Source organism: Microtus oregoni, unplaced genomic scaffold (genome assembly GCF_018167655.1).
Source record: "Microtus oregoni isolate MIOR12 unplaced genomic scaffold, Mior012 000050F_013, whole genome shotgun sequence".
Taxonomy (NCBI): Eukaryota; Metazoa; Chordata; class Mammalia; order Rodentia; family Cricetidae; genus Microtus; species Microtus oregoni.
The window spans coordinates 88660-113034 of record NW_024543237.1 but is presented as its reverse complement, the minus strand read 5'-3'; the positions used below and the strand labels follow the sequence as shown (position 1 = coordinate 113034).

Here is a 24375-nt window from a genome sequence, read left to right as displayed (position 1 = left end):
TCCAGGGCAGGTGGGATTTCTGAGTGAGGTGAGCTGGATTCAGCTATCTGGAGCATATCCTGGCACTTATCTCAGCCGGGTCTCCCTGACTCTCTAGAGGCAGTATGACACCCTGCAGAGTGGAGCAGCAGGTTCTGTTATCAGGCACTCCTCTCCTTGGGGGCAGGAAAGGCCAGACCAAGGACCTCTCCTCAGTTGCCTCTGGAAGACCTCTGTGGGGCGTCTGCAGCCTCAACATCATCCAGGTCCAGATTTTATTTTCTTTCTGTGAAAAAAGCATAAACATATCATCGACCCCAAATATATATAGGTCGGGTTTTTTCATAATGCATTGTAAGGGCTTTTTCCACCTTGCCCTAGCAAAGGTCAGCTTGGTGTTATCATGTCAGATCCGTTTGCATCAGGATCTGCTTACAACTTTTATGATTTGCTTTGAAGGACCCTTGTTATGCTCCACAATTTTTTTTATTAGCCCTATATGCAGTTCTTCCATTGGAAGAGCCATTTGTAAAATTTAGCATAAAAGGCACGCCCGCAAGGGACCCAAGGAGCTAGTGGCAGCGGGGGAGGCCATGTGGACCAAGGCGCTGAGGGCAGCAGGCCTTGGCCCCCCAGGCCCCCCCCCCTGCCGCCGCCATGGGCATCAGCAATATGCGCCCAGGAACCCGCCTGCGGGGAGGATCAAGGCAGAGGGTTCAAAGGCTGGGGAAGTTCTTGGAAGGCGGCCACTTGGGAGATCTGTTCCTTCTCGAGAGTCTAATCCAGCACTGCCCTTGGGAAGGAGCTCCCCAAGGAACCCCCACAACCTCATGCTGGAGGCAAGAGTGGACATGCTCGGCTCCAGTATGATCATCAATGGCCCGGCTGCAGACCTCGGTGCTAAAGAGGCCAGCAGGCCCTCGAAGAAGCAGCCTGGCAGCGTCCAGAAGCCTGGGCCATCCACCCGAGACCGAGCCCCTCAGCATAAAGGACAAGATATCCAAGTGGGAAGGCAAGAAGGAGCCACCTACTCCTGAGCCTGCCAGGCCAACGGAGGGCCAAGAGAACTACTTGCCACCCTGCGGGGTAGAGCGGAGAGGCAGCGAGGTCACCAGAACAAAGAATGGGTTGAGGCTTGAAACAGAGAGCTTGGAAAATGACAGCAGAAGGACAGCAAAGACCACGTGTCAGGACACAGACCGGTGGCCAGGCCTGAGGCAGAGTGATGGGCAGCCGGAGCCCAGCCAGCGCCGAGGTGTCGAGCTGAAGCCCAGTGACTTGCGTTTTCAGAGTGACCACCTCTCCGCGCTCAAACAGGTCAGGAGACTGGAGAAGGCCTTGAAAGATGGCTCTGCTGGTTTGAACCCCCAGTTGCTGGGGACTTGTTATTCCCCACACTGTCTGCCTGACAAAGCAGAAGAGGACCAGCACATTCCCGAGAGTCCTGGAAGTGGGGGTGCTTTTGCAGCTGGCCGCAGGGCCCACCCCTTGGAGGACAAGGAGCCAGGGGCTGAGGCTTCAGAGAAGTGTAAAGGCCAGGAGAGTGTATACCCGGGCTCCAGGCAGTGTCCCCGAAGCCTTTCATCAACCCCCTTCCCAAGCCCCGCAGAACGTTCAAACATGCAGGAGAAGGGGACAAGGACAGCAGTCCTGGGAGCTCAGGCATTGGCTTCAGGAAAGAGAAGAGAAACCTGCCTCCCCTGCCCACTTTACCTCCCCCTCCCCCACCGCTACCCTCCTCCCCGCCTCCTACTTCCGTGAATAGAAGACTGTGGACTGGGAAGCAGAGACCCAGTGCTGACCACAGGAAGTCCTATGAGTTTGAAGACCTACTGCAGTCCTCCTCTGAGAGCAGCAGGGTGGACTGGTACGCACAGACCAAGCTGGGACTCACATGCACTTTATCGGAGAACGTCTACGAAGACATTCTAGATCCACCTATGAAGGAAAATCCGTATGAGGACATCGAGCTACATGGCCGCTGCCTGGGCAAGAAGTGTGTCTTGACTTTCCCTGGATCTCCCACCTCTTCCATCCCGGACACTTTCACCAAGCAATCCTTGTCCAAGTCTGCATTTTTCAGGCAAAATTCAGAGAGAAGAAACTTCAAACTGCTGGACACCCAGAAGCTGAGTCGGGAGGGAGCTGGGTCCCCAGTGAGAGCCAGCCCCCCCCTAAACAGCTAGCAACCCGGATGACACTTTCTTTAACCTCGGAGACCTACAGAATGGCAGGAAGAAGAAAAAGATCCCCAGGCTGGTATTGCGGATCAATGCCTTTTATGAGGCCCGGAGAGGAAAGAAACGGGTGAAGAGGCTATCCCAGTCCACGGAGAGCAACTCAGGAAAAGTGACAGACAAGAACAGCGAGTCTGACAGCGACACCGAGGAGAAGCTGAAAGCCCACAGCCAGCGCCTGGTCAATGTGAAGTCCCGCCTGAAGCAGGCCCCTCGCTACTCCACGCTTGACCGGGATCTCAGCGAGTACCAGTAGAGGCAACTCTTCGAGTACTTTGTGGTCGTGTCTTTGCACAAGAAGCAGGCAGGGGCTGCCTATGTGCCAGAACTCACCCAGCAGTTTCCTCTGAAGTTAGAAAAGTCATTCAAGTTCATAAGGGAGGCTGAGGACCAGCTGAAGGCAATGCCCCAGTTCTGCTTTCCTGACGCCAAGGACTGGGCTTCCATCCAGGAGTTTACCAGTGAAACATTCTCATTTGTCTTAACTGGAGAAGACGGGAGCAGAAGGTTCGGTTATTGCCAAAGATTGCTGCCTGGAGGCAAAGGGAAGAGGCTTCCTGAAGTTTATTGCATTGTGAGCCATCTGGGATGTTTCAGCCTCTTTTCAAAGTTCTTGGATGAGGTGGAAAAGAGAAGAGGCATTTCCCCTGCTCTGGTGCAGCCCCTCATGAGGAGCATCATGGAAGCCCCTTTCCCAGTCCTGGGCAAAATCATCGTTGTCAAGAACTTCCTGCCAAGCTCGGGGACTGTTGTGATTGAGCTGTGTTGGCCCCTGGACTCCCGGCTGGAGCACGTGGATTTTGAGTCTCTGTTCTCCTCCCTCAGCGTCTGGCACCTCATCAGTGATTTTGCCTCCCTGCTCCTGGAAAGGAGGGTCATCTTCATTGCGGACAAACTCAGCACGCTGTCCAAGTGCTGCCATGCCGTGGTGGCGCTCATCTACCCCTTCAGCTGGCAGCACACCTACATCCCAGTGCTGCCACCCGCCACGATTGACATAGTGTGCTCACCCACGCCCTTCCTCATCGGGCTGCTCTCCAGCTCACTGCCGCTGCTCAGGGAGCTGCCACTGGAAGAGGTCCTTGTGGTCGATCTCATCAATGATCGGTTCCTCAGACAGATGGAGGACGAGGATTCCATTCTGCCCCGGAAGCTTCAGGTAGCCCTGGAACACATTCTGGAGCAGAGGAATGACCTGGCCTGTGACTAGGATGGAGGCCCACTGGACTGCGTGCATGGCCCTGAGTTCAGCCCCTTGAATGCGGTGGCGTCTGAAGCCTTTGTCCGATTCTTCGTGGAGATTGTGGGCCACTATTCCTCGTTCCTGACCTCGGACGAGGAGAGGAGCCTGCAGCGAGAGGCCTTCAGAAAAGCTGTCTCCTCCAAGAGCCTGCGCCGCTTCCTGCAGGTCTTCATGGAGACCCAGACTTTCCGTGGCTTCATCCAGGAGCGGGAACTACGCAGGCAGGATGCCAAAGGTCTGTTTGAGGTCCGAGCCCAGGAATACCTCGAAACCTTGCCCAGCGGAGAACACAGCGGAGTCAATAAGTTCCTAAAGGGTCTGGGCAATAAAATGAAGTTTCTCCACAAGTAATAACCCTCATCTTGGTTCAAGGGAAGACCTCCTCCACTGGGACCACACATTTCCAACAGAGGTCTGAGAGGCTGTGGGCTGAAGGCAGTCCCTAGCCCCAGCTCCTCCTAGAACGGGGCCTGCGAGCTGGGCACGTGGCAGGTGCTCAGGACAGCCCTGGAAGGGACCTGCCAACATGCAGCTGTTGTTACTGTGGTCGGTTCTGGGATCTTTATATCTAGGTATTAAAAGAGATTAAAAGAGAAGGAGAAGAAAGGCGTTTGGGTCTTCATTCTGTCTTGCCAGGGCTAAGAAAACTCCCTCCTGCCCTACCTCATCTCTTCTGGGTCAGCTGTTGACAGCTGTGGAGCCAGGAGGAGGGAGGAGATAGGTAGAGTGGCTGCCACCACCCATCCAGGTTCTTGTGGACTGCTCTATGACGCCACCTGGTGGCAGAGACCGTGAGCTTCGCTGTTCTTGACTGGGGTTTTTTGCCCCTTAGAAGGAAGTCCCGTAGACCTGTTCTTGCCCTAATACCACACATAAAAAGAGGAAAACTTGTTAATTGTTAATAAAATATTCTTAGGGTCCTGAAATGGATATCTCCTGTGGCCTAACCGTGACACTTAGACCTCTGCTGTGAACCTATTCCTCATAGCTGACAGACCTTTCAGGCTTCTGTAGTTGGTTCTCTTATTGAGAGGGAAGAGCTGGACAAGGTCACAGTCAGATGACCTGTGTGGGACAGTGGGAGTCTGTGAGTCCTGTGTGTACACAGGAAGGGTCTCAGGCTGGCCTCGGACTACCACCCCAATACTGTGGACACCCAATGGATTGTATGAGAAAGTAACTTCTAGCCCACATGGCCTGGAGTGGGGCGGGAGTAGTGGGAGGGGGTGTGGCTGAGGCGTTGGGGGAAGCCTGAGTGAGAATGTGAGCATGGGGGCTCACACAAGTGCCTCGGTTTAGTTAACTTTCATGATAGCAATGCTCTGTGTATTTTTATACTGCCCCTAAGTGATCACTTTTAGGATTTTGGAATATACAGTCTTTTCTAACTTATTTTCTATTATACTGTTTTACTTAAGAACTCCAAGTGAATGAATAAACAAATATCTTTATCAACATTCCTAGTGAGTGTATAATATTCTATAATATTATGAATGTTTTTGTATTTGATATAAGCATAAAAACAAAAATAAATTTGGGGAAATGTGCTAAAAATTAGCATAAAATCCTTTAAGGGATTTTTTGCTATAACATTAGCAAAATACAGTTGTGTGAATTGTAGCAATGATCTGGGAAAAGATTATTGTTTTTGCCTTTGAATTGAGCAAAGACAATTGTCCAGGAATCAGTCTTAAAATTATCAATGAATCTATTGTTTAGTATAAGAAACACTGATCATAGTCAATATTCTGTCAAACAATTTTTCAGCTTTTATCCTGTCCTTTTGTATCAGACAGGCTACTGTTTTAAATTAAGAGTTTAATATCTTAACTGGCAAAACTGGGAAGGTTTAGCCACAAACAGCATTTTTTTATAAAACTGTTGTAGAATAAGTTTGTACTTAATATACACACTTGCCATAGCTGAATTATAATTAATATACTGTATTTGTTGATTATTGCATACTTTACCTTTTGATTTATATTTTACCTGCTTGAGTATCTGTTAGGCAGCTTGCTTAAGCTTTCTATTGAAAACTGTTTTTTTTGTAAGAATTTTATCTATTGGCTCAAGGTCCCTCATAAGACTATTATAACTAGAGCTTTAACCATTGGACATCCAACCAAAAGTTTGCAAGCTATCCTCCTCTTAAGTTTTAAGTCTGCCTTACAGATAGGAAAATGGAAAAAGGAAGCATTTTAACTAATAATGCTGGCCTCATTAGACACCAACATGTAGAAGAATGAAAATAGATCCATATTCATCTCCATGTACAAAACTTAAGTTTAAATGAGCCAAAGGCCTCAGCATATAAAAATTATGTTGAACCTCACAGAGAAAAAATTTTTTGAAGTACACTTTGCCACATCTCAAACACAGCCTCAGTGGCACAAACATTGTGAGAAACCATAAACTAGATCTCTTGAATTGAGAAACTTTTGTATAACAAGGCTATAGAGTGGGAAAAGATCTTTACTTACCATAAATCCCTTTCAAAAATATATGAAGAACTCAGGAAATTAGTTATTAAAAATTAATCCAATAAGAATATTTGTTACAGACCTAATCTGAAAACTCTCAGACGAACTTAAAAATGAGAGACACCTAAAAAATGTTTAAGCAGAACATCCTTTAGCCCTCAGAGAAATGCAAACCAAAACTCTGAGATTTTATTTTATCCTTGCAAAAATGACCAAGATTAAAAATTACTGCTAACAATTTATGCTTAAGAAAATGTGGGTAGGGAAAAAACTCCATTGCTGGAAGTGCAAACTGACAGTCACCTTTGGATCACACATAGTATTGAAAAACCTGGATAAACCAGACTCCCTCATCAGGAAGAGAAGGATCAAAAATCCAGGACTAGCCTGTTCAGCGACCCTGTACCAGGAACTGTCTGAAGACAAAGCCAGACCTTTACCTCGAAAAACGGGTTTTCCAGCTGCAATTATCACAGTACTGTTTTAGGAACTAGCGGATTATGACCCTGGGAGTGGTCCCAAGGCAGGCAGCTGTCCTCCTGCGACCACCACTGTATTTTTGGAATTTATGACCCTCCTGGACCACTGGGCTGTGGCCCCTTTTCAAAAATTTTCTCTTTAGGTCACTAGAGGCTGAACTCCTCCCCCCACCCCCCCAACTAAAGCCACGTGCACTACCTCAGCAAGGCCGGCCTCCAGCGAGCCATGGGGAGACCTGAGTGAGAGTCTCCCCAGCACTGGGGGACCCCCATTATGTCTATTTTTTTAAAATTAGGCAAATATTTACCTCAAAACTTAGCAATAACCCTTTTGGGCCTAAATACAAAGTTGTTTAACCATAAGACCATGGGCTCAGACTTGCTTACAGCAGAGTTACTTATCATAGCCAGAATCTGAAAATAACCCAAATGTACCTCTTTTACACCTAGGATAAATGAGACATCATCCTTTTAAGTATCCATGAACACCACAAAATATCTTGGAATAACTTTAAGCAAGCAGGACAGAAGTTTGAGTCCCGTAATCTCTGCGTGTGAAGGCAGAAATGTTTTTTATTTTTAAACATTATCACTTGGTAGAGTATAACTCCTGCCCTTGATAAATTTAGTGAGAGGCTGGAGTCTCAGCAGTTTAGCCTGGAGCAACACCTGTCAGCAGGAAAGAACCTCAAGCTGAAACAATACGACTCCCACCCAAGAGCGGGCCATACAAATGGAAAAACTTGTATGAGAATTTTAAATCTTGAGAGATCCCCTACTTTCTTGGGAAAGCAGAAGAAACACAGCAAAAATGACAATTTTACTGAAAGCAATCTACAGATTCAGTGTAAATGTCCATTAAAAATTATAGCAACGGGCTGGAGAGATGGCTCAGTGGTTAAGAGCACCGGCTGCTCTCCCAGAGGTCATGAGTTCAATTCCCAGCAACCACATGGTGGCTCACAACCATCTGTAATGAGATCTGGTGCCCTCTTCTAGTGTGTGGGCATACATGGAGGCAGAATGTTGTATACACAATAAATAAATAAATTAAAAAAAATTATAGCAACATTTTTCACAGAACTCACATACAGATTTTAATGTAAATGTTCATTAAAATTATAGCAAAACTTTTCACGGAACTCGAAAGAACAAACCTCAACTTTATGAGAAAGAAATGAAAACTCAGGATAGCCTAAACAATTTTAAAAATTTTCTGAATGTATTACAATCTTTGATTTTAAAACTTTTTTACAGAAACACAGTACTGAAATTAATCTACCTTAGATATAAACTTAGACACCTACAAACTAAAGATTTTTGACCAAGAAGCAAGATTTTTAAAAATGGAAAAGAAGCATATTTACTGTCCTAAATGAAGCTGCAGCTTTTTGAGTCTAGATTCCTTTATAGCAAACCTGCCTGTCAGCTTTTGCTCCATATGGCAGGGGGTTAAAGACATAGGCTCTCTAGCCCTAGCAGCCAGCCTGCTTGGCAGGCATAGCTGTGTGGATTGTACCCTAACTTCTCGCATCTCGAGGGACTCTCTTTTGAGTCCGCAAGCAAACACATAAAGCAAACACATAAATCTCTCTTTTTGACTCTTACTCCTCTCTCCCTGATTGATTGATTTTTTTTTTTTTTTTTTGAGACAGGGTTTCTCTCTGGCTTTGGAGCCTGTCCTGGAACTCGCTCTGTAGACCAGGCTGGTCTCGAACTCACAGAGATCCGCCTGCCTCTGCCTCCCGAGTGCTGGGATTAAAGGCGTGCGCAAATTCCTGTATGAATTTCTCTTCCTTTGAAAGTCCCATATCTTTTTGGACGACAGTGATCCTGCGCCTACCTCATTCTGCAGATGTGTCTGAGTTCTACAGCCATAGAATCTTCTTTTTTCTTCTTGTTGTTGTCCCGGGACCGCGCATCTTCATCCAATAGTTGGCCATGCTCCGAGTCACTGGTTCGGGCGCCACTGTAAACCGCTTTGGGTGGGTTACTCAGTCTAGGGTCTGTAACCCACCTGGCAGTTCAGCTATTCCAGGGTCCCGGAGAGGCACTATCTGGAAGATATGGGGGGAAAGAGGAAGAAGGCTAGGTAGATTTGTCGAAGCCTGTGCTTATTAGAGACAGGTTTACAGTTTATATAGGGTAAGGAATTGGGGGGGGGGGCACAGGGGCCTGGACTCTTGTCGCATGGTTCACGTAGTTCACGTTGGTCACTAGGCCAGGAGGTTACATTCGGTCAGGTCACATAGGCGGGGAACTCACAACTAGGAGTTGACACACCTAGTTCTCTAGATAGTTTGGAATGTGGGGCGGGTTCCACTAACAGATAGCTCTCCATTAACAGCCAATTTGGGTATGGGGTAGGCTCTGTCAATAGAACGATTCCTAACACAATTAGGGGTGTGGGGTTCTCTGCAGACTCCCCAGGGTGATGGTTCTTGTAATGACTTCAGGAGGAAACAGCTCCTGACACCCTATCTTCAGACTCTAGTTTATTTGTTGTTATTTTTAAACATTATTTGGGATGTCTTTAGGAATAGTTGCATCATATCTGCAGGTAATTTTGGCTCTATCAGTTGGCTTGAGGTTTCTTGAATGTCAGAAAAATGTAAAAATGATTACAGGGTGAGGGGCTGTGTGTTCCCTCTCATATCCCCTTCAATGCCCTGTCTTTCTGTCTTATTTTGGGACAAGCAGACCTCCCCATGCACAAATATAAATATAGACAAACGTATATCGCAGGATACAAAAGTCAATCGAGAATGAACAAATGATCTACACAGGACTAGAGAGACATCTCAGAAGTTAAGAGTGCCTTTTGCTATTGCAGAGGACCTGACTTCAGTTTCCAGCACCCATATGGTGGGTGACAGATGTCTGTAACTCCAGATCCAGGGGAACTGACAGTCTCTTCTGGTCTCAGTGGGCATCTGCACTCAAACGTGTATTTGGCACACACAGACATACAGGCAGACCCTCAGTAAATAGGGAAAATAAACCTAAAAGAAGTCCAAATTACAACCTAAACATGAATCTTGTAGCAGAATACAATTGGATGTTCAGGTTCATGAATTACAAACAAACTTCTTAGATACGGCAAACCCCCATTCATTAAATGAAGAACAGGAGTGTTAAGAATTCCATAAAGTGAGAAAATGTCTATTCTTCCAAATATATGATAGAAACATATTTTTCTTACCTGGGAAAATGAATGTGGGAAATTGTATATCAGATGACAGTCTTCTTGTATCCAGAATACAGAAAGCTTCTAAAGGAGACACTAAGAAAATAAACAATTCAGGAAATAAAACTTGACCAGAAGGGTGAATAGATGCTCCACTAAGAGAAACATACAGCAGCAACATGCTTAACACTTAGGGAAGAGAGACAGGTGATTCTGATGGGACTCTCGACACCCATATAAAATACTCAGAAATAAAGACTTGTCATACAAAGACCTGGCAAGTTTGTGGAGGATGACTCTCAAATACCCACTGCTGGTGGCCATGGAAAACAGGATAACTTGGAAAAATCTTTTTCTGTTTCTTCATATGTTAATTGTCATCTGGCCATCACAACCCAAATATATAACCTGGAGAAAGAGGACATATTTTCTTTTAAAGACTTATTTATTTCAGTTCACAACAGCTTTATATACAAGACACTGAAATTGAAAACAACCTCAGCAACAGGCAACAGGCAAAGACTCATTTCCCAAAACCAGCACGGCAGTTTTCAACTGTTAACTCCAGTGCCAAGGGATTCAATGTCCACTCTTGGCTTCCATGAGCAACAGGCATGCATGAGCTCTTCATACCTATATGTAGGCAAGCATATATACACATGAAATAAACTAAATTATAAAACTTGCCGTGTAGCTATACATTGCTACACTATTTCATATTAAGAATGAACAATTATCATGGGCAACAAAAGAGATAAATTTAAACATATATTCAAGATGAATGAAGGCCAGATGTCTCTAAACTCTGGTTTTATCCTAATACATTCCAGCATATATAAATTTGTCTATAATATCAGATTGTTGTATTTTTCTGCAGACAGAGTTGGGCAGTGGTTGGGTATGAGAACCTAAGTAACATAAAGAAACTTTATGGATTGGTAAATAATAATGAAACTTATACCTACCTGAGTATAAGAAGATGTCTATTGTCATTATGGGGAAAAGTGGAAAAATACAAATTACGTTTTATATTTGGTGACTTGGACTTCAGAGATTGCCCCATGGTTAACAGGACTTGCTGCTCTTACAGAAGACCTGGGCTGGGTTCTCAGCACTCACTTGCTGGCCCACAATGGACTGCATATCTGTTTCTAGGGGAAACAACACCCCTTTCTGTCCAAAGCAGCACACCCTGATCCTGAAACCAGAGCAAAAGAAACATACACTGACCCTGAGACTAGAATCAATTCACTGGCCCTGAAACCAGAGCCCAACGTTTTAAAAAGGCCAGTGAAATAAACACACTTTGCCCCTGAAACCAAAGCCACAGAAACACACTCTTCCACTTACCAATTCAGCGAAACAAACTAACCAATCTCTCAGCATAAAAGGAACCAATCCCAGAGCAGGAAAACAAGCTAATCACTGAGCATGAAACCACCCTGTACCTGTTCAGTTGGGAGCTGCCTTTCCCACTCTTGCAGGGTCAGCCACCTCCTGGACTCTTCCCTCCCAGTGAATCTCTTAAATGAGGCTTGGGTGAGACCTTCTTTGCCTAAGAAGAACAGAGAAGCAATGACTTCAACTGAAGCAAGGCAGAGGTGAGGGGAGCAGAACTGGAAAAGCTTCTCCTAGCAGAGCAGAGTTGTTACTCTTCTGAGGATCTAAGGAGAGCTGTAACAACCTAGCTGGGGTAACACTCCCCTACCAGAGCAGAGCTGTTAATTTGGGGCAAACTTTCCCTGAAGCAGGGCTGTGAGCTCCTAAGCTTAAGGTGAATTTGTGATATTCATTGATGCCATCTTAAAAGGATTCCTCTAGCCAATACTGGGACAAATGGAGCATGGAAATAGAGAACGGCAATAGAGAGGAAAACAGTTTAGGAAAATGGGTGTTGAGCCATACTGATAAAAGTCAGCACATGAGTAAAGAACTATGGAGATAAGTAAGCAGTGTACTACACACCAGGTCATCATTGAAGAGGACCAGGAGAATTATAACAAATAACCTATCACAGCAGTAAGTGATTAACTAACATTCACACATATATATCCAGGGACATATCTGCACAAGCATGAGTATATACACAACACACACTAACAAATGTCAATGTAAACACACAGCTCTCACCTCGAAGGAAGAAGAGAGTTCATTCTGGAGTCAAATATATGTGAGTAAACATGAGTGAGACAGGTTTATGTTAGTACAAATTACATGTCACAATGTGGAAACAGTTTCATGAAGTTTTTATAATCACAGAATGAAGAAACTGTAGACTCTCCTTCAGTGCATTGGAGATAATATTAAGTAGACTATTATGGTAAAGCAGAGAAACCTCAGCTACTAGCTGCTATGTGATGACACACAGTACTTTGACTCGCAGAAACTTAGAGCTTTGTTAAGGAGACATATTCTGATATTTTAAATGTCAGGTCCAACGTCATCTGTTAGTGACAAGGTATTAGGTAAGTCCAACACAGGGGGCCCAAGGATTGGCTACTCATGGGCTCAAGAGAACACAAAGGAAATTGTAATTAGGCCCTGGGACTGCGACTTCCACCATCTCCATATCACTGCAGGTCTAAGAGTCAATCAATCAGGCTTTGCAGACCAGCCTCTGCCAAGGAATTCCTGTACAAACACACACACACACACACACACACACACACACACACACACGACACACACACACACGACACCTCTCATTCTCACTCTCCTAGCTCCCTGGTGTTTACTGAGAGCTCAAGGGGTACAATCACGTTACAACAGATTCGTCTCTGACCACACACAGGATGGTGAGAGCTCCTAAATTATGTGGTCTAAATGAGATTCCTGTGACGATGGCCATGGACTTGTCTCTGGGACATTTCTCTCATTTGTTTCAGACTGTCAATAATAACCTGTAAATGCCGAAAAGAAAATAGCGACAAACTGCATTACACATCAAATAACGTTTTCATCATGGGATAATCCATGCTTTCAACAAAATATATCCTTTGTAAGTTTCATTGACACTTGTTTCCTGACAGTTTACAGAAGATTTAATAATTTGTTCACAGAAAAAACAATACGTATCTATTTGTTTAAAAAATAATAGCAGTTATAGATGAATCAAAAAGTACAAATATTTGTGCATTATCGCGACAGATAGATCCATAGTGCTGATAGGCCGAGAGATTTCCAAACATTGCTGAATTGGAGACAACCTGTCTTAATGAAGGACAACTATGTTCACGGCTCAAACAATACATTATTAGTAAGATGTCTGTTGATTCAAAACTGAGCTACAGATTCGATGCACTAACAATAAAATAGCACTTACTCTTTTTAAAAATTCTCGAAAAACCAAAAAAAAAAAAAATTGAGTGGAAGCCGGGCGGTGGTGGCGCAAGCCTTTAATCCCAGCACTCGGGAGGCAGAGGCAGGCGGATCTCTGTGAGTTCGAGACCAGCCTGGTCTACAAGAGCTAGTTCCAGGACAGGCTCCAAAACCACAGAGAAACCCTGTCTCGAAAAACCAAAAAAATATAAATAAATAAATAAATAAATATAAAAATTGAGTGGATAATTCTAAACATTGTAGACTAAATATATAGCTTGTGTAAACCTTAGAAACAGACAAATGTTAGAGAACAGCATTGCCTGATAGGAGACCTCTGTTTGAACCTACAGTAATTGGACCAGCATGCTTTTGAATCAAAGTTGGCAAGAAAAAGTCCAAAACCAACATTCCACGCTCACATCCACACATTTACAGACCACTGCCTATATCGAGTCAACATTTTTCCTGTGTCTGATGCTGGCATCAAGCTTGTGTGTAGTGCGTGTAGTGTGTGCTGAGAAGAACTGACCATACTCCTGCTGCAGCCTCCCAGGCACTGGGATTACTGGCATATGTACCATGATTGGATAATTGGAGAACTGATGTTTCACAAATAAACAAGGCAATTTGATGCATAAAGATGGCCTTTCAGGAAGCAATACTGAGGCAAGTGTATATCCAAACCCACAAATATAAACTAGGACCTACATCGTATCATATGTGAAGACCATTCAAAATAAATTACAGATGTAAAAATATAAAAATCAGCCTATAAATGTCAAACAGAACACAAGAAGAAAATCCCTGTCACTGAGTGCCAGGCAAAGATTTCGCAGACAAGACACCGAATAAAAACCGTAATTGAAGAACTAGAGAAGGTGGGATCTTACAATTTAAAATCTCCTGCTCTTCCAAAGACATGGATGAGAATTGAGATGATAAGTCTGAGGCTAGGAGAAAAGTTAGAAATACATATATCTGATAAAACATTTCTAACATTTCTATGAAACATACGGAAAACCTCAAATGTCAGCGAGCAATCTCACGCACAGAGTGGGAAGTCGGGATCACAGAGTGCTCATTTGGCCTCATTTCCCTCCTGCTCACTCTCCGACAACTCCCCTCCTGGACAATGGCTCCAGCACAGCCCTGTACAGAACAGCACAGGAGGAGGCAGAATGGTCCCAAGTCTCTCTCCTTCCGGAGAAACACAGGCTGCAAGCACGAGGTAGGAGTGGTCCTACTTGGGTCTGGAATCCCCGCATCTGCCTCCCAACCCTCAGAAAGATTCTGGTGCTCACCTCCGGGAATCCATAAGCTCAACTCAGTCCAAACACCAGGAACTGAATGCTCCTTTCCAGGACATCGTCCGGTCGCCATTTGAAAAGAGTCGCCATAATGACCCCGGTTTCTATGACAACCGTAATGCTGCCTCCCCCTTAGTAACCAGGAATGGCTCCGCCCAGCCCTCCCTTACTTCCTCTCAAAGGAAGAACTCTTCACCCTTGTTTTCACCCAAGAAAGCATACCCATTAGAGAAACTGTCCCCACTACGAATGCAGAGCTTTTCTTTTTTTTCCGCTCTGTGAACAAAGCATATCCCTAAAAGCCCGACCACATTGTACTCACCAGACCATGGTGGTATCTATGGAAATGTCGTCACAAAGATGAACATTGCTGTCACGGTGACAAATGAGCAATTTTATCCAATAATTAGCTATGCATATATAACCTCATCACGGGACTTTAAATTCTGGGACACCTTGCACAGAAACATCCTGAAAAAAGAAAATCAAAGGTTAAAAGTATTGTCTTGGAGATGCCGGGGCTCGAACCCGGGGCCTCATATATGCGAAACATGTGCTCTACCTCTGAGCTACATCCCCACACCTGGTAACAGTTTCATCAAAGCCCTTGTGAAGTCAGAGGAACCGAGCCAACGTTCAGAGTCTCTGCAAGGGTCTGCATCAGGTCCTTTGAGCATACTGGATTCCAGGTTGAGTTTAGTGCTTTGATAGGATTCTTGGGACATTTGTTGCATGAGAAAACAATCTATTTTCAATCAAAGGAAAAATAATAACAATAAAAATAATAACAACAACAATTATAAGAACAAACCTTATATTCTTTGAAGCATGGTAAGCTAACAATGAATGATACTTTGAATTACTCAGTCCCATCAATTTTACTTCAACTTTACCTGCAGGTGGTTCAACATGCCAGTATCATGGGGAATTAATAATAATATGTTGCTGATATGCGGTCATATTTGAGAGTATGGGTAGCTTCCTGAAACCCTCTCTAGCATACCTCCTTTCTCTTTTAAAAGACGCCTTAGTTTCCGGGCTTGAAAGGCAGTTTTTATAATCTTGGTCAGGCTGCTCATTTTGTTTCTTAACGTTGCCAATACTGTCCATCACTCCATTTATGGCAATAACTAAATGTGCGGTAGCTATTGGTTCACAAAACCCTAAGGTGCTGTCACTTTCTGCATGTTTATGTATCTCACCGCATGCTTTGTAAGTTTCAAAAATGAGAGGTTTTCTGAAATATGTCGTCTTTTCATACATCACTTAGTATATGTCTCAATATACAAAATCATTAAATAAATATTTCATGTATGTTCAGATGAGTTAGAAAAGTGAGTATTTTTAAAAAGAAAACAATCATTTTTTTTTCATTTACATACCATCCAAGTTTCTATTCCCTCTCCTCAGCCCATTCCCTCTTCTTACCCGTCCCCCCAACCTTCATCTACTCCTCAGAGAAGGCAAGGCACATTGCCCAGAGGAATTTATACCTGGGGCTTTAATTTAATTCATTGGTCCATGTGTCTGCTTTTATGCCAATACCAAACTGTTTTTATCACTACAGCGCTATGGTGAAGTTTTAATTCAGGGATGGTGATGCCTCTGGAAGTTCCTTTATTGTACAGGATTGTTTTAACTATTGTAATTTTTTTTTCACATGAAGTTGAATATTGTTCTATTAGTCTGTGAGCAATTGTGTTTGGATTTTGATGGGCATTTCTTTGAATCTCTAGAATGTTTTTGGTAAGATTGCCATTTATATTATGTTGGTCCTACCTATGCAAGAGCATCCATGAGCGTGGGAGATCTTTCCATTTTCTGATATCTTCTTCAGTTTCTTTCTTTAGAGACTTAAAGTTCTTGTCATATAGGTGTTTCAGTTGCTTAGTTATAGCTACCCCAAGATAATTTATATTTGTGGCTCTTGCAAAAAGGGATGTTTCTCTGAGTTCTTTCTCTTTATTTTATCATTTCTATATAGGAGGGCTACTGATTGTTTTGTGTTGATCTTGTATCCTGCCACATTACTGAAGGTGTTTATCTGCTGTAGGAGTTCTCTGGTAGAGTTATTGTGGTCACTTATATGTACTATCATATCATCTGCAAATAATGAAAGTTTGACTTTTCTTCCTTTCCAATTTGTATCCCTTGATCTCCTTTTGTTGTCTTATTGCTCTAGCTAGGTCAACTAATACTATATTGAAAAGATACGGAGAGAGTGGACATCCTTGTATTCTTCCTAATTTTAGTGGAATCACTTTGAGTTTCTCTCCGTGTAATTTGATGCTGGCTGTTGGCTTGCTGTAAATTGTTTTTATTGTGTTTAGATAGGTTCCTTGTATCCTGATCTCTTCAATACTTGTACTCCAGATGGGACTCAAACTACCTCATATTCCACATATAGCACTTGGGGCATATACCCCAAGGACACTTCAACCTACCAGAAGGTCACTAGCTATTCCATGTTCATTTCCACTCTATTCCCAATAGCCCAAAATTAGAAACAACCTAGATGTCTCACAATATAATAATGGATAAAGAAAATGCTGTACACTTATATAATAGAGTATTATTCTTATTTCAGAAAAAAAAGACATCATGATATTTGCAGGTTAAATGATGGAACTAGAAAAAAAATTCTGAGTGAGGTAACCCAGACTCAGAAAGACAAACATGGTATGTACTCACTTCTAAGTGTATATTAGATGTAAATCAAAGGGTAACCAGGCTGCGATCCAGAGCTCCAGAGAAGCTAGGTAACAAGGAAGCCCCAAGGAGGGATGCATGGATCGCCCTGGGAAGGGGAATTAGATGAAATCCCCTGGGTAAACTGGGGGTGAGGCCGTGGTGAAGGAGAGGCAATGGGGAAGGAGAACATGAGGGAACAGGATGGTCATAGAGAATGGAGTGGGAAAGCAATGTAAGAGGGAACTTGATAGAGAGAGTCACTATGGTTTTAGGGAGAAACCTGGTGCTAGGGAAATTCCCAAGAATCCACAAGGATGATCCCAGCTAAGATTCCTAGCAGTAGTGGAAAGGGTTCCTGAACCGGCCTTCCCCTATTATCAGATTGGTGACTACCCCAACTATCATTATAGAGGCTTCTCCAGTAATTGATGGACTCAGATGGGCCTTCTGTATGTGGAGAGATAGTTGTGAAGTTTGGACTATCTGAGGGGGCCCCCAGCAGTGGGATCAGGATCTATCCTTGGTGCTCAGCCTTGTTTGTTGGTGCCCTTTCTCTGTGTTGAGATGTGATGCTATCCTTAATGCAGGAAAGAGGGACTTGGTACTGCCCCAAATTAATGTGTCCTTACCCCTCGGGAGGAGTAGAGAAGGTGTGGGCTGCTGTGGGGAGGCATGGGGAGTGTGAGCAGAGGGAGAACTGTGGTTGGAATGTAAAATGAAATTTAAAAAACAAATTGATGAATTTAAAAAACAATAGAACCCACCCCCCAAATCCTCTTAGCCAAGACTGGTGGTTCATGCCTACAATCTCAGCACTTAGCACATGGAAAAAATAGAATGCAATATACAATAATAAACATTATTCTTTATTTTTGTTTTATTATATTTTATTTTGTTTTGGTTTGTTGTTATATCTTAGAAGCCTGTTTTTTAAAATGAGAGACAGAAAGGAAGTGGACCTGGATGAAAGAGACTGGGTGGAGCTGGGAGGAGTAGAGAAAGGGAGTCAGGAGAAATTGTATTCAGATTATAGTGAACTTGAAAAGAATCTCTTTTCAATAAAGGGGGTGGAGAAAAGTTTTAAAAAGAGAAGATCATTGTAGGACTTCAAATTAGAGGAAACTTATTTAAGTTTCTGTGCCAAATGATAAAGTGCATATAAATATATATCTATATCTCATGCAACATGTGGAATATATCATACCTGAAAATATGGTTGCTATTTATCTGACAGTGCTGGTGAACATGGTGCATCTCACTGTGCACTTCTAATTTCTAGGTTTCATGCTGAATGTGAAGAGACAAAGAGAAGACCGATATGTATAGCTGAGTCCCAAACTGCCTCATCCATACCTTCCTGAGCCCATACAAGCATGCACAGAGGCAGAACCTTTCCCTGCCCCTCTAACAACAGCCAAGGCAATGAACAGAGGCTGCTTTGTAATAAGGCATTTACTTTTGATGCTTTCCTCCCTTTAGCAGGGCAGGGTTCTGGGAAGATAGCAAAGGAGGGGAAAGAGGAGAAGGGAGAAGGGAGGGAGAAAGAGAGAGAAGGGGTGTGGAGAGGGAGACAATGGGAAGAGTCAGGCTTCCAGCTAGAGTCAATTTACCACACCAAACAGCCTGGGAACCCTTTGGGACTAAGAGGTTATCTGGGTTGTTGGTGCATATTTTGAGTGTATTCACTCTTGATTTTAGCTCCATTGTAGCCAAGCCTACATTTTCCTCTAGCTTCATGTGCAGAGATTTCCAGGGCCAGTCCTTTTCCATTAGCTGAACTCAGTTTGCCCATCTGTATACTGGGACTCTGCCTTCTAATCTTGGCTCTCAGTGCCCTTTTCAGCAGGCTATGCTTTTGTTTATGAGTAGGTTATTCTTCTACCCCGATCTGTCTGCTCACGCTAGATATGGGCCATGTTGTATCTGCTCCTGGACTCTGCCCTATGGTTCTTTTGTGAGGCCCTCCATTTGCGCTCCTTAGACTGGGGAGGGGAGTCCCTGCTAAGTCTTTATTCTTACTAAGTGCCTGTTGTATGCCAGGTGCTGTCTTCCATGTTACCAACTCCTCTTGGCCGCACTTGTTATAGATCTGCTTGGATTAAATGCCCCTTCTCCACCGAGTTTTCTGTGGCAGGAGTGGCACCTTTCTCTTGGTGTTCTTTCTCCTCTACCTAACCTCAACAGAGCAATGTGCTGCTAATCCCCTTCTCAATTGTCTGTAACTAGGTCTCTGACGTCAACATTCAAGTCTGCATCATTTCCAGAACATGGGAGACATACCTCCTCTTGGTACCATGCAGACTTAGGCCTGTAGTGAGGCTTTCCCTTCCAAACCTTTCCTGCCCTTTCTGGAGACTAGGACAATACTCCGTGCTTTCCACTGCCCTCCACTCTGCCTCAGCCAATGGATCCTGAATAAATAGCTGCGGTGGATTTAGGAGGTTGCCGAGGCAGTGGGCCTCTGCCTGTGTTTAACAGTACCTGAACACACTTTTTAAAAAAAAAAAAAATGGAGAGCTCACCATCAGATTCAGACTCCTTCCCTTCTATTGGGAAATCCTTCCTTGAAAGGAGCTGAAGTCCATCTCTGAGACCGGGAGTCATACGTAGTCAGCTAAAGAAAGCTCATGGACACCAGGCAAGGCACCCACCCCCTCAGCTATAGGAATTGTATCCAGAGTCAGATGATCAGCTCCAAGCGATATAGAAATTGAATAAAGGGTTGGATCCTCTGATTTGACTCAACAGTCCTGGTCATTACCTATGGACCTCCCCGACCTTAGACTACGGAATATGGTGGCTGAGGCCATGACTCGAGTCTTCCCAATGCTGACCACCTATCTGCAGGCTGTTCGTGGCTAGTTTCTGGAACAGAAGCATCTGCCCCTGAAACTTTGTTGTTTAGCTCCTCTACCACTATGCCTTCATTCCACGTCCCCTCATTCCTCCCTGTTCTGATTGGTGTGAAAGGAAAGGCAGATGACATTAATGCCCACTATGTGACAGATACTTTCTTACATGCTAGCTACTATGTATCATAATGCTGTGCAAGCATGTAGCATTGTTATTCACATATGATGAACATAGTAACTGAGACCTAAAGCAGTGGAGGTATAATTTTAGTTTTGCATTGCTCTGGTTATGGTAGCAAGCTTAAGAGGGCAGGTTTTAAAGCCAGATTTCATGAATTTGAATCTCAGCCCTTCCACTTCACAGCAGTGTGACTGTGAGCAAGTTACTCAACCTCTCTGAATCTCCGTGTTCTTACTTCTAAAATGGTAGTAATTATGCTAACAATTTAAGAAACATTGTGATGACTGACTATATATAACACCAAAGGCCCAAGTTGTTAACATTGAATATCATATCAAGGATTTCTTATAACTATTATTCTGTTAATTTTTCTTGCTAGAATTTATTGAACCCCCCATTAAAGACTGGGTATGCTAGGCATTCTGCATTTAAGATGGTCCCTGACCTTAAACCAAGTGTGGTGGCTCATGTTTGTAATATCAGACTATGGGAGGATGAGGCAGAAAGATTGCACGAGTTCAAGGCATATCTGGGCTGCAGCGTGAAAGCCTGCGTCAAAATAAAAAAATGCGAGCCGGGCGATGGTGGCGCATGCCTTTAATCCCAGCACTCGGGAGGCAGAGGCAGGCGGATCTCTGTGAGTTCGAGACCAGCCTGGTCTACAGAGCTAGTTCCAGGAACAGGCTCCAAAGCCACAGAGAAACCCTGTCTCAAAAAAACCAAAATAAATAAATAAATAAATAAATAAATAAAAAATGCGTAAGGATGTTAAATCTTGTTAGTTACACAAATGCTTCCTTTTTCTTGAAGAGAAGCTCAGGACTCAGGTCTCAGAATTGCCTAGCCTGAGGTTTCCAGCTCTGAGTAGTACCATCATTTCTGCAACTGGAACCACAGCTTGGTGGGATTGTGGGAAATGCGAATAAGGCAAATTGTCTTTATTAAAGGGTTAAATAAGACAAAGTCTTTTTTTTTTAATAATAGAGAATCCACTTGAAAAAAATTGAAATTTCCCCCGGGCCAGCACTTCTTCAAATCAAAATGTGTGTTCCACGATGCATGGTATTCTCAGAATTTGTGCTTCACTTACCAGCTAAGCCATTTAAGTTACCCAAGTGGATAAGCATGTCAGGCCCAGCTCTGACCCCTCAGGCTAAGGCACAGGCTCCCTTTTGTGGTAGAGATAAAAACCAAACCAAAAACCAAATGGGATTCTGCTCAGTGTTCTTGACTTTGATTGGGCACGGCTATGTGCCATTCTGCGCAAGTCAAACTTCTTGCCTTGCTAAAATGGCTTTGTGATTATTTTCTTGAGACTCCAGACCTAGTTCTATTTCTTTTCTTTTCTTTCTTTCTCTTTTTGTTTTTATTTATTTGTTTGTGTGAGGGTTTGTTGTTGTAGTTGTTGTTGTTTGAGACAGGGTATCTCTGTGTAACATCCAGACTTATTTCTAAGAAGAGTAAGGCCTACATCCTTACAGTCCTGCCCAAGAAGAGTTTAAAACAGTTCATAGCTGTCAGTCTCTATTTCTTTCCAGTGAATTTATCAGTCCCTTGAATTAGAAAAGGGTATGGATTTGGAGAGGATAGTGATGGGAGTGTATGAATCCGTGTTCTGAGAGCAAGGAAGATGCAGGATCTGCCTATGAAAAGCCTTGAGATATTCTGTTCTCAAGGAACCCATGTCTGAAAGTGACACCCACTTCTGTTCCTCGCTTCATTGAGTCTGAAGGTGGTCCAAGCTCTTTGTTAAGAGCTCTCATGTGAGGAAGGAGCCTGAGTTTCTTCTGAGTTACTGTGAAAGTAGCCCTGTTGTAGACCTGGACGTCCCATTCCGTGGAGAGACTTGACAGAATCTTCCTTTGTATCTTTCTCTTGAAGCCACAACCCCCACTTTCTGAATTTCAAGGAGACTAATCCCTTGTCTTGGAGCTTGGTCCCATCCCAATATACAGGCAGTAGGATGGAGGACTCCTGGGTTTCTCCCTCTTTGTGCCAGTTCCTGTTGATCTCCACCAAGGATCTCTTCCCCGACTCTCCCAACTTTTCCAAGAATAAACCTTGGAACATGAAAGATTCCAGAAAACTAGGTGAGAAAGGCTCCCATTTAAACCTATAAGAAAGATTTAGGATGGGGAATATGGGATTTCCTTGGTGGAGTCTAGAACCTCTGGGTAAACCCAAGAGTATGAGCTTGCTGGGAGGACAAGGGATACCTTACCTCCAGGAAAAGAGGAGGCTTCGGTTCAACCTCCATTCCTGTACAGGTGACCCTGCAGTGGGAGTTGCTCAGTGCTTGCCATAGGACAAAGGATCCTTGAGAGGTACAAGCTTCTGGGCATAGCTCCTATGTTGGGGGTAGCTGCTGTAAGAATCCTATTCCTGACCTAGGAAAGGAGTTAACCTCTCCTGGTATTGGTCAGGAAAGCTTCTAGGGGACCTAACTTCCCAGAACATGTAGTAAGATGATTACAATTTGAGTTAATACTCCTTAGGAGGAGACAGTGGGTCCCTGGCAGGGGGCTATTGAGATTATAGATCACATCTGATCTGAAGCAATCTACCACAGGATGGAACAGAAGAGATAGGGGCAGTATATCAGCTATCTGAGTCACGAAGAGAGTTATGAATTTGGGCCACAGTTAACCTAAAAGGGGCAAGGAACCACTCACAAACAGACAAGCTATGTGCTGTCCTCACCTTCACATGGCAGGAAGGTATTACTATACTTGTTTGACAAAAAGAAATGGATGCAATGCATAAAAGACTTAGCATGACATCAGCAAAGCACTGTGCTCAGGGATTTGTACTTAGCCTAGTCCCACTGCTGTGCAAGATGGACCTGAAAGTATCACAGGGAGTAGATCCAACTGTATGTGGGCTTAGATGGTGTGGAAACTGGATTGGAACCCATGTTATGGCACCTGGTTGGAGCTCATGCTTGTGAGAATACTCTTTTCTTCTTGGTGGCTGTCAGGTAAGGAAGGACGTGGCCCACCTCCCCGTTTCCCCTTGCCCTTGAAGGCTCAAGGGTTATGAGCTCTGAGGGTTATTCTAACACCTCATCACTCACCTCTTTGCCCAGAAAATTGTCACCTCATTTGCCCTGAGGCCAAGACAGATGCAAGTTGTTGAACATTTCTGGGAAATGCTGAAGAACTGTCAGTGGCTCTGCTATGGATAAAAAGAGAGGGAAGAGGCTAGTAGCAGAAATAACAGCCACATCAGGAGTTAGACATTTAAAGTCTCAGGAAGCTCTGAACATAAAGAAATCCAGACATGATCTCAAGTCAGCCTGGGGTGTTATAAAGTCGTCTAACCTGGAAGAAGAGATAAGGTGTGTGGGTAAGGCTCGAATGTAGCCAGAAGTCATTACTTTACCAACTATGGACTTCTGAGATTCAACAAAGTACCCAAAGCAATCTATCATGAAGAGGAAAAGTCAAGTGCACTAACTACATCAGCCATCGGGACCTCAAGGTAGTCAGGAAATGGGGGCAGAGGTGGGCCCTGTATGTCTAAGGTATCTAACAACACAGGCCACTCTCTTACTTAGACATTTTCTTTCTTTTTTTTGTTATTTTTGACTTATGTTTTTCTTTCTTCCTTTTATTTTTTGTGATTCTTAACAAAAAATAAAACTTGGAACCAAAAACATAATTCTTGATCATAATGTAACCTGTCTTTACCATACTAAAATAGGATTCTAATATAAGTTTTAGAATTTATTTATTAGTGGGCACAGTTTTAGAAGATCATAAATGACAGTAAACTAAAAATTACTGACTTTTCTAGTTGATTTTTCTGAAAGTCATATACCTGTGCTTGGGAGCAAGTGCATCAGATGAAAAACTGGAAAGACAGGAAAGGGTTGTGTCTCAGTGAAAGATTGTGGGCTCATGCTGTCCAAGGTCCTGGGTCCAATTCTCAATATTAAGAAGTAAAAAGTAGAAGTAAGGTAGCAGAATATGGACAAAGACGAAGAAACTAAATTACAGAATTAATAAATTTTAAAGAAATAGGCTACTATAATGTAAAAAGTAAGTAAGGTCTAAGGTTGGAATAAAATTCAGATCATTATTTGACTAAGGACCTATATTTTCCTCTGGGTGTGGTGAAAAGTGTCTATAATATATAATGCTAGCAAAAGCTGTGAGGGAACTGAGGCAAGAGGATCATGAGTTCTGGGCCAGCCTATTATATGGCGACAAATGATCCTGTCACAAAACAGAAGAAAGTATCCAAAGTCAAACAACAAGCATATGTTGTTTTTATATTCTGAACCCATCAGGGGCTATCACAATGATGAACCTTGGGATGATCTTCTATACAGAAAAATTACTCAAAAGTTCATTATTCATTGACTCATGAATATTTCAGACCAAGAAGGCTTTAATGTCACCAAATGCAAAGGTATA

The 24375-nt window shown here is 43.5% G+C and overlaps 1 protein-coding gene, 1 long non-coding RNA gene and 1 other non-coding gene across 4 annotated transcripts; 1 reads left to right on the top strand and 2 right to left on the bottom strand.

Moving 5' to 3' along the window:
• The first annotated feature begins 414 nt into the window (after window positions 1-414).
• On the top strand, window positions 415-4921 carry LOC121436975 (DENN domain-containing protein 2A-like). Its single transcript, XM_041636878.1, is given in 4 exon segments — window positions 415-952; window positions 954-1540; window positions 1543-2156; window positions 2158-4921. Coding segments are annotated over 4 exon segments (3234 nt in total). The 5' UTR covers window positions 415-572; the 3' UTR covers window positions 3811-4921.
• A 5819-nt stretch (window positions 4922-10740) lies between these two features.
• LOC121436968 lies at window positions 10741-14287 on the bottom strand. Of its 2 annotated transcripts, XR_005972887.1 has the most exons (4): window positions 14228-14287; window positions 13977-14075; window positions 11054-11160; window positions 10741-10803 (listed from the first exon to the last, which is right to left on the bottom strand). It is a non-coding gene; the product is annotated as an uncharacterized LOC121436968 (long non-coding RNA). The 2 variants fall into 2 exon arrangements; XR_005972886.1 differs by lacking the exon at window positions 13977-14075.
• Window positions 14288-14740: 453 nt separating this feature from the next.
• Window positions 14741-14812, bottom strand: Trnaa-cgc. The gene has a single exon. It is a non-coding gene; the product is annotated as a tRNA-Ala (tRNA).
• Between the last annotated feature and the right edge of the window lie 9563 nt (window positions 14813-24375).